The following is a 10,000-nucleotide window of genomic DNA, read 5'->3' on the forward strand; positions in this document are numbered from 1 at the left end:
AGCGTGTAAACACTAAACCACTTCAAAGTAAAACAGCGATTAACTCTGACGACACGACGTGTACTTTAGTTACCTTGAAGGCTTAATATGATTTATTAACTAATAACCTACAGGAAGTATAAAAAAAAAAAACAATAAAAACGCCATTTTCCTCACACTGGAGAGTTATTCAATCATCTGTGTGTGCCTCGGGGGGAAGAACTCAAAGTTACCGTAACATATTAAAACACGCTGGTCTAAAATGTGCTGTCACACTCATGAAAACCTCATCTGCCTCCCACGAAACACACACACACACACACGCACACACAGAGTTAATTGAATTTCTGTGCTCATGTGTTCGTATTAACAGGTTAACGTGAGCCGAGCCGAGGTTGAGAGGCTTCTTTTTGGAAATTTGCCCTTAAAGGATTCCAATTTGAGCTGTGTGTGTGTGTGTGTGTGTGTCTGTGTGTGTGTGTGCGCTATTAAGAAACAGACCCCCGTCCTTAAAAAGAGATTCATAAATACATGAATATTAATGAAGGAGAGATAGAGAGAGAGGAATGGTGTGTTAAGGATGAGTGTGTCTCTCCTGATAAGGGACTTTTTGTCCCTCTGAAGTCTCTGGGGATTTTTTATTTATTTACTATTCCTATTTTTATTGGGTGATAGATCTGTTATTACTTACACATGGAGTGTTACACACAGACACACACACACACACACATATATATATATGTATATATATATACTATACATATACATTCATATATATGAGTGTGTATATATACATATACACACTCATATACATTCATATGCACACATATACATACACACACATATATACATATATATACACTCATATACGTTCATATGCACAAATATACCTATTTACACTCATACATACACATATGTATACATATATACACACTCATACACACACACACACTCTGAGAGTGAATTTGAGAGAGTGTCTAAGAGCCAGTCCGAGAGTGAGTCTGAGAGTGAATCTGAGAGCAGGTCTAAAAGCGAGTCAGAGAGCGAGTCTGAAAGTGAGTCCGAGAGCGAGTCCGAAAGCGAGTCCGAGAGCAGATCAAACAGCAAGTCCGAAAGCGAGTCCGAGAGCAGGTCAGAGAGCGAGCCCGAGAGCAGGTCAGAGAGCGAGTCCGAGAGCAGGCTCGAGAGTGGGTCTAAGAACGAGTCCAAGACCGAGTCTGAGAGCGGGCCCGAGAGTGGGTCTAAGAGCGAGTCCAAGAGCAGGTCTGAGAGCGGGCCCGAGAGTGGGTCTGAGAGCGAGTCTAAGAGCCGGTCCGAGAGTGGGTCTGAGAGAGAGTCCGAAAGAGGGTCCGAGAGAGAGTCCGAGAGCGGGTCCAAAGGCGAGTCCGAGAGCGAGTCTAAGAGCGAGTCTGTAAATCACGGGCTTAAGTACACCATAAACAAATTCCACTGTAAATAACTACTTAAGTACACCATGAACTCAATGTCCTTTTTAGCCAAAAATTCCAGAACATGAAAGCTTTAAAATACATTTTGAAGACAAAAAGTATTTCATTTGGCAGGTTTTTGGCTCTTCAAAGGTCTAAATATTATTTACAGTTGCTCAAGACACTGATATGTTCCCATTTTTAAATAGATAGATAAATTAGAAGTCACACACACACAGAAATGATAACAAAAGGTAGAAGACTCACTCTCGGTAAAGTGCTGCTTCTCACTGTAGTAATGCTGATCTGCAGGAAAGACTGGAGAGAGAAAGAGAGAGAGAGAGAGAGAGAACTGTTAAACCCCTCTTGCTTCTTCCGCTAAAATGAGGCGAGTGTGTCAAAATGAGAGTGAGTCAGCCGGTATCTCAGCATCCTGACAATTCTAGGTGAGTACATGAACTGGAGTTTATTGTGTTTTAACTCCTGAAGAACTTGACATGATGCTAATGAGTCGAACCAGAAACGTGTGCAGTGCATGATGGGTTTTATAGAACCTATGCTTCATACTCAATGACCTTTGACCTTATTAAGATGAAAAGTGGTGGAAGCACACACACACACACCACACACACACACAAGCGCTGACAACTCCTCGATCTCTTCATCATGGTAGAGCTGCTGCACCCTCTGGTGGACACAAATCGAGAAAGCAGGACTCAAACACACACAAACACACACACACACACTTGTGTAAGGTGTACATATAAACAAATGGAGAGTCTCAGGTCTTTTCATGTAGCTGCTGACTGTGGCTCATCTGTTGCTATACAGTTTGCTCAGCTTCCACTGAAGCAGTCAGCAATGTAAAGGGAAGAGCAGAGAACCTCCACAGAGCACAGAGCTACAGGAAGCACCATGGAAGAAGGAGCTGTGCTGTGTGATGCATGTAAGAGAGAGAGACAGAGAGAGAGAGAGAGAGAGAGAGAGAGAGAGAGAGAGAGAGAGAGACTGTATGAGTGAATCAGCAAGTGAGTGATAGAGTGAATTTTACACTTTACCTGAGTCCCCTTTCTCGTAAAACTGGAATGTGCCAATATCTGTATCTGTGTTAGAGAGAGAGAGAGAAAGAGAGAGAGAGAGAGAGAGAGAGAGAGGGAGACTAATCAGTATTTTTCCCACTGGTTAAACAAACACACGACCAAACACTGAGTAAAGTGAGAAAAAAGGGAAAAAACATACAGTTTTCTGATTTATTTTATCCATCTATCTATCTCATCCCTGTCTCCATGCTGTCCTGGAAGATTCGTTAACATTATTACACAGTGAGACCAATATGCCACTCTAATGTTACGTGTTTATACAGAACAGAGCGGGTCTGCGAGCGGATCAGAGAGTGAGTCCGAGAAGCAGGTCCAAGTGATGGTCCGAGAGCGGGTCCAAGAACAAGTCCAGAAGCGGGTCCGAGAGCTGGTTTAAGAGCGAGTCTGAGAGCGGGTCTAAAAGTGAATCCTAGAGTGAGTCTTAGAGCGAATCTGAAATCGAGTCTTAGAGCTAATCCGAGAGCAAGTATAAAAGCGAATCCGAAGTCAAGTCTGAGAGTGGGTCCGAGAGCGGGTCCAAGAGCGGGTTTAAGAGTGAATCCAAGAGCGAGTATGAGAGCGAGTCCGAGAACAAGTCTGAGAGCGAGTCTTAGCGCAAGTGTAAGAGCGAATCCTAAATCGAGTCTGAGAGTGGGTCGGAGAACGAGTCTGAGAACAAGTCTGAGAGCGAGTCTTAGCGCAAGTGTAAGAGTGAATCCTAAATCGAGTCTGAGAGTGGGTCCGAGAACGAGTCTGAGAACAAGTCTGAGAGCGAGTCTTAGCGCAAGTGTAAGAGCGAATCCGAAATCGAGTCCGAGAGCGGGTCCGAGAGCGAGCTAAAGAAAACCTGAGAAGAATCTATGTGAAAACGCTGAGCTCCTTCATCAAACCCTCAGAACAGAGTTGCTGTTTCAGGAAGATGTTCCTCACACGGGGAAAGTTTATGAAGGTGCTGCACTGAACATCTAAAATAAATCAGAAATCTACTTCTCAACAAACTGTCATTTTAACATCTAATTAAAATAACATCTGCACTAGGAAGCTGGAACACACTGGGGTTAGGAGAACACTGGTTAAGGCCCGAGGCTAAGGATTTAGCTCACTCCTATTCTGTTCAGTCTTTAACAGCGATGGAGAAAAACGAGACAAAACCACTGAGGAGGAGATCTGAAGATTTACAGAACCATGGTGTTACTACAAAAACTATTCTATTCTATTCTATTCTATTCTATTCATTACATCTGTTTATCCTTTTCGCTGTACTGGTACTCATCTAGTCTAAGGTATATTTTAACAGATATTCTTTTATATTTTATTTTATGTTTTTATTTGTATATTTTTTGGCTGCTGTCACTGGGACTTAGCAATTAGTTTCCTTCCTTTCATGTATCATCAGTCTGCGTGAGCCCCAAAACATTTCGAATAACAGAAAATAATCAAATAAAATACAGAGGAAAAGGCACTGACAAAAAAATGGAACAGAATGTAAAAAATAAATAAAGAATAAATAAAAAGAAAAAACAGGACAAAAGAGAACAGAAGAATGCAACATGATTACAAAAGTCAAATCAAACAAAACTGAAGGCTTAAAAATGTAATAAGACCGAGGAGAATAAAAAGAAAATGCACAAAAACATAACTGAATAAGTTAAAAAAAATGAATTGCAAAAGAATTGCAAAGGAAAAAAAGGAAAGAAAATAGAATAAAAATAGAATAAAATAAAAGAAGTGAAAATGACCTAACAGAGGAGAAAGGAGGAGAATACCAGAAAAACAAAAAAAGAAATAAACAGAATAAAAAATTGAAATTAAATAAAACAAATGGAAAAAGGAAAAAAAGACTGAAAGGGAATAAAAATGAAAATAAAATAGAACAGAAACTACTAGATAAAACAAAAAAAAACCAGAATGTTGTGTTTAGGTAAGAGTGTAATAACTGTGTGTGTAAAAAAACTGTAGTTAAGTGTGTGTGTTTAAAAGAGTGTATTTAAATGTGTGTGTAAAAGTGTGTAGTTAAGCATGTGTCTGTGTGTAAGTAAGAGTGTAGTTAAATGTGTGTGTGTGAGAAAGAGCATGTACGTGTGTGTGTGTATGTAAAAGTGTGTGTATGTGTGTGTAAAAGTGTGTGTGTTAATTACCTTGCACATTCAGACTGCTCCTTGAGGACCACAGGTTCAGCTCAGCTAAGCAGAACGCCATCAGATGACACAGAAGCCTTGAAGACAGAGAGAAGGAGAAAGAAAGAAAAAGTGAACAACATGAGAGAGAGAGAAAGAGAGAGAGAGAGAGAGAGATGCACATCTTCCTCTACCTAGTAAACATGTATCACTCACAGAGCTTTTTATTTGAGCTCTGATAGCCGGCATGCACATGTGCTGCTCTGACCGCAGGATGGAGGTCATGGAGGTCGAGGGGTTTGTGTGTGAACGCAGAGTGAGCGTCTCCTCACTTCCTCTTACACCCACACTCAGTCCTGACCCTTGCATTTCCATCTGACTTCTCACTTGATTCAATTTGCCCTGTACTCTCCCTCACTCTCACTACCTTTTAAAGAGCAGCAACGCCGCTTGATTGCGTCCGAATAAACGTACGTGCACACGGACGGCGGCGAAGCTAGACGCCAATTAAGAAGGAAGGGCAGGATGAAAAAGGTGAGTCCAGTGAATGAGCGATGATAAACCTAATCTGAACCTGATTAAATAAATGGAGAGGGGAAAAAAAAAAAGAAGAAAGAGGAAGAAAGTCTGGAGCCGCGGACACCAGAGACGGGCTGGCATGCTGATGTAGAGGGAGACGAGGAAAGGGAGAGGGCGATGTGAGGTGATGGACTGAGAAAGGTAAAGGGAAAATAAAAGAAGAACGAGAGAGCGTGGAACAGATAAGACCAAGATAACGACTCGCTTTCCGCAGACTTTAATTACGCTAGCGTTTATATCGTAGCGGGAGGCCGGAGACTGGGTCCGTCCTCATTCTGAAACATTTTATTAAATCTGAGATTTAGATTCAGATTTATAAAATAAAAAGGAAAAAAGACGGTAACATTTAAGTCTAGAGTCCTTCAAGGTCATTTCCATCCACAGAACTGCAGAGAATCGTTAGTTAATATTTAGTTAAACTTCCTACATCTGTTCTTCCTGATGCTATTTAAGTAAACAATAACAAACACCACAGACCGTTACAGTGGAACTTCGTTATATGAATTTAATTGGTTCTGGAGGCAAGTTCTTAAGGTGAAAATGTGTATTGCCAAACAAATCCCATAATTAATAATGTAAATGCAGATAATCCGTTCCAGCCACCTAAAAATGTGACCAATATGACGAATACGAAGCGTATGTAAACTGTATGGCTGTTTACAAAGAACTGACCCAAGCCAAGCATTCCATGTCAAGGCTCCTCACAGGAAGTCGTGCCACCAAGCTTGGGCTAAAAATAGAACAGAGCACCCATGCCACCAATCTGTCAACAAAAAAACACCCGAAAAATCACCTAGCTTTTCAACGCATGCTGAAGGTAACGTTGGTATCGTGGGTTGACTCTTTCCAAACTGCTTTCACTGACTGAAAATAAATCTTCGTAAATTCACTTCACTTGGCTTTCCATTGACACTAACAAGTTTTAAACGGATCCTGAACTTTTGGTTCATGTGCTGAAAATGCTTCATATGCCGATGCAAATTTCTTCCAAAATGTCAGTTCTTAAGGCAAAAATACATAAGGGAGGGCACTCGTAAACCTAGGCTCCGCTGTATATGAAAAAAATAATTCATTACTGTCATATAAACACAGTTCGAAGTGTCTTATTCTGCTTGTACCACAGCACTTTGTTTGTTTGGGGATGTTGTTGCTAAGTGATTAAGGCATTAAGCCTGCTGATTGGAAGGTTGTGAGCTCAAATCCCAGGTCCACCAAACATCCACCCACGGGCCCTTGAGCAAGGCCCTTAACCTCCAATGGCTCAGATGTATAAAATGAGATTTAAAAAAATGGAAATCTGGCTCTAGATAATGGCTCTACCAAACACCTTAAATGTTTGTTTATATTAATAAACACTTTTTTAAATAATTTCTTACAAGATGCACGCTGCGTTCATTTACAGCATTTGGCAGACGCCCTTTTCCAGACCTTCTTACGTTTTTCACATTTTTGTACAACTGAGCGTTAAGGGTCTTGCTCAAGGGCCCAGCAGTAGCAGCTTGGTGGACCTGAACCTTCTGATCACTAGTCCAATGCCTGAACCACTGAGCTACCATATCCCCTACCATACACCACATCTTGCCTTGTAAGTGGGAATTATTATTCCAAGTTGTAACACTTCAAGAGGGTAGACATGTGAAGATATGTCATGTGATGTGAACATGGGAAAACAAATGGATGATCTCGACGACTCCACGATGGTCAGTGTACAGGTGAAAAGGGTTTCGCTTTTATTGCTTCCTTGGAGTATGTACTGTACAAGGAAGTGGAATGTGTGTTTTGTCAGCTAGGTGATGATAATGACACCAAGATAATGTGGAAAGTTGTCGTACCAAGGTTTAAATCGTAACACAAAAGAAAAACGGCTACAGAAATGACTTTTATTTTGTTTTATTTTATAGCTGCAAGTGATAACAGAAACTTCTTTTACAGATGTTCTTCTATATCTAAATTGATACATTCTTATTTGTGTTACATTTTAGGAAGTTATTTATAAACCACATACCGTTTGTCCTCATGTTTTACAGAGTAATGATGTCCATCATCCTCCTGTGTGTGTGTGTGAGGTATGCAAGGCGAGCGAGGTCTGAAGGGTGTAAACACGTGTGTTTTGATCAGTGATGTGCGAGACCGGAGGCAGTGACCTCTGAAGCCTTCTCTGCTTTCTTCAGGCTAATTTTAGAAGGATGAGAGATGAGTGTGTCACGTGGGACATATGCCCTCAGCGTCACACGTCAAAACACCTGAACTGGCTTGAAAATGTGTGAGATGTGACGGTGAGGAAAAACCAACAACAACAAAAAATATAAAAGACTCTTATTGCCTCACTCAAGAGCAGGTCTGTCCACTGAGAGTGATGCTCTTCTGGACACACACACACACACACACAAAAAGGCCTGTCAGGAACAGATGATGTGCTGCTTCACACAAACACTTGTGTTTTTCACCCCAAGCGAACGCTAATTACACCTTTTTCCTCTTCAAGCTCACAGACAGACCGTCTCAACGAGATGACCTTGGCACGGACAGGGAGAAAACCTGGACACACACACACACTTCACTTTCTCCTAAACATATGCAAACTTTTTCATTCAAATTCTATCTATCACATACACAACCACACACACTACAACATGTAGGAAAAATACCCTAAAGATTGTAATAAATATTTTATTAATATTAATTTATTAATATTTTAATTTATTAATAATATTTCTTTATGCTCCACTCGTACACTCACACACATCTGTTCTGTAAACATGACGATAATAAACACATGGCCGGTTGTGCTGATGGTCTATAAACACTTTATTACCAGCTCATTAGTGCAATCTAATAGCAGCTGGTACACATTAATAAAGTATTAATAAGTGACTTGTTCAGGGTTGATGATTATAACAGGGTTTTAATAAAGTGTTTATTACACGTCACCACAGAGAATCATACAATCTGACAGATGTTTAATGGAGTAAGAACAAAGGATGTGATGAGTGAAGGTGAAAACACACTGAATAAACATTTACAGCTGTTCCATTTCAGCTTTATTAAATAAAAAAAACAATAAATAAAATCATTTCTCTCTGTCTTTTACATTTCTATCTTTCTTCGTACTCTTTTTTTCTATCTATCTATCTATCTATCTATCCATCTCTCCATCCATCCCTCTATCTATCTTTCCATCCATCCATCTCTCTATCCCTGTATCCATGCATACATCTCTCCATCCATCATCCATCTATTCATCTCTCAATCCATCTTTCTATCCAGCCATCCATCAATCTCTCTATCCATCTATCTATCTTTCCATCCATCCCTCCCTCTATCTATCCCTGTATCCATCCATACACTATATTGCCAAAAGTATTCGCTCACCCATCCAAATAATCAGAATCAGGTGTTCCAATCACTTCCATGGCCACAGGTGTATAAAATCAAGCACCTAGGCATGCAGACTGTTTTTACAAACATTTGTGAAAGAATGGGTCGCTCTCAGGAGCTCAGTGAATTCCAGCGTGGAACTGTGATAGGATGCCACCTGTGCAACAAATCCAGTCGTGAAATTTCCTCGCTCCTAAATATTCCACAGTCAACTGTCAGCTGTATTATAAGAACGTGGAAGTGTTTGGGAACGACAGCAACTCAGCCACGAAGTGGTAGGCCACGTAAACTGACGGAGCGGGGTCAGCGGATGCTGAGGCGCATAGTGCGAAGAGGTCGCCAACTTTCTGCAGAGTCGATCGCTACAGACCTCCAAACTTCATGTGGCCTTCAGATTAGCTCAAGAACAGTGCGCAGAGAGCTTCATGGAATGGGTTTCCATGGCCGAGCAGCTGCATCCAAGCCATACATCACCAAGTGCAATGCAAAGCGTCGGATGCAGTGGTGTAAAGCACGCCGCCACTGGACTCTAGAGCAGTGGAGACGCGTTCTCTGGAGTGACGAATCACGCTTCTCCATCTGGCAATCTGATGGATGAGTCTGGGTTTGGCGGTTGCCAGGAGAACGGTACTTGTCTGACTGCATTGTGCCAAGTGTAAAGTTTGGTGGAGGGGGGATTATGGTGTGGGGTTGTTTTTCAGGAGCTGGGCTTGGCCCCTTAGTTCCAGTGAAAGGAACTCTGAATGCTTCAGCATACCAAAGACATTTTGGACAATTCCATGCTCCCAACTTTGTGGGAACAGTTTGGAGCTGGCCCCTTCCTCTTCCAACATGACTGTGCACCAGTGACCAAAGCAAGGTCCATAAAGACATGGATGACAGAGTCTGGTGTGGATGAACTTGACTGGCCTGCACAGAGTCCTGACCTCAACCCGATAGAACACCTTTGGGATGAATTAGAGCGGAGACTGAGAGCCAGGCCTTCTCGTCCAACATCAGTGTGTGACCTCACAAATGCGCTTCTGGAAGAATGGTCAAAAATTCCCATAAACACACTCCTAAACCTTGTGGACAGCCTTCCCAGAAGAGTTGAAGCTGTTATAGCTGCAAAGGGTGGACCAACGTCATATTGAACCCTATGGATTAGGAATGGGATGTCACTTAAGTTCATATGCGAGTCAAGGCAGGTGAGCGAATACTTTTGGCAATATAGTGTATCTCTATCAATCCATCTATCTATCCATCTATCTATCCAGGTCTTTCTATCTTTCCATCCATCCATCTCTCTATCTATCTCTGTATCCATCCATCCATCTCTCTATCTATCTTTCCATCCATCCCTCCCTCCCTCCCTCTATCTATCCCTGTATCCATCCATCCATCCATCCATCAATCTCTCTATCCATCCATCTAACTTTCCATCCATCCATCTAACTTTCCA

At 41.5% G+C, this 10,000-nt stretch overlaps 1 protein-coding gene across 1 annotated transcript in view; it reads right to left on the minus strand.

Moving 5' to 3' along the window:
- wdpcp (WD repeat containing planar cell polarity effector) overlaps positions 1 to 10,000 on the minus strand; it is an 87,158-nt gene that overhangs the window by 50,017 nt on the left and 27,141 nt on the right. The window contains exons 2-4 of the mRNA XM_058398885.1: positions 4,624 to 4,700; positions 2,465 to 2,509; positions 1,674 to 1,724 (exon numbers count right to left, since the gene is read on the minus strand). Of these exons, the coding sequence (XP_058254868.1) occupies positions 1,674 to 1,724; positions 2,465 to 2,509; positions 4,624 to 4,684 (157 nt within the window). The 5' untranslated portion in view covers positions 4,685 to 4,700. The remainder of the gene's footprint in view (positions 1 to 1,673; positions 1,725 to 2,464; positions 2,510 to 4,623; positions 4,701 to 10,000) is intronic.

The sequence above is a fragment of the Hemibagrus wyckioides genome, linkage group LG09 (genome assembly GCF_019097595.1).
Source record: "Hemibagrus wyckioides isolate EC202008001 linkage group LG09, SWU_Hwy_1.0, whole genome shotgun sequence".
NCBI lineage: Eukaryota > Metazoa > Chordata > Actinopteri > Siluriformes > Bagridae > Hemibagrus > Hemibagrus wyckioides.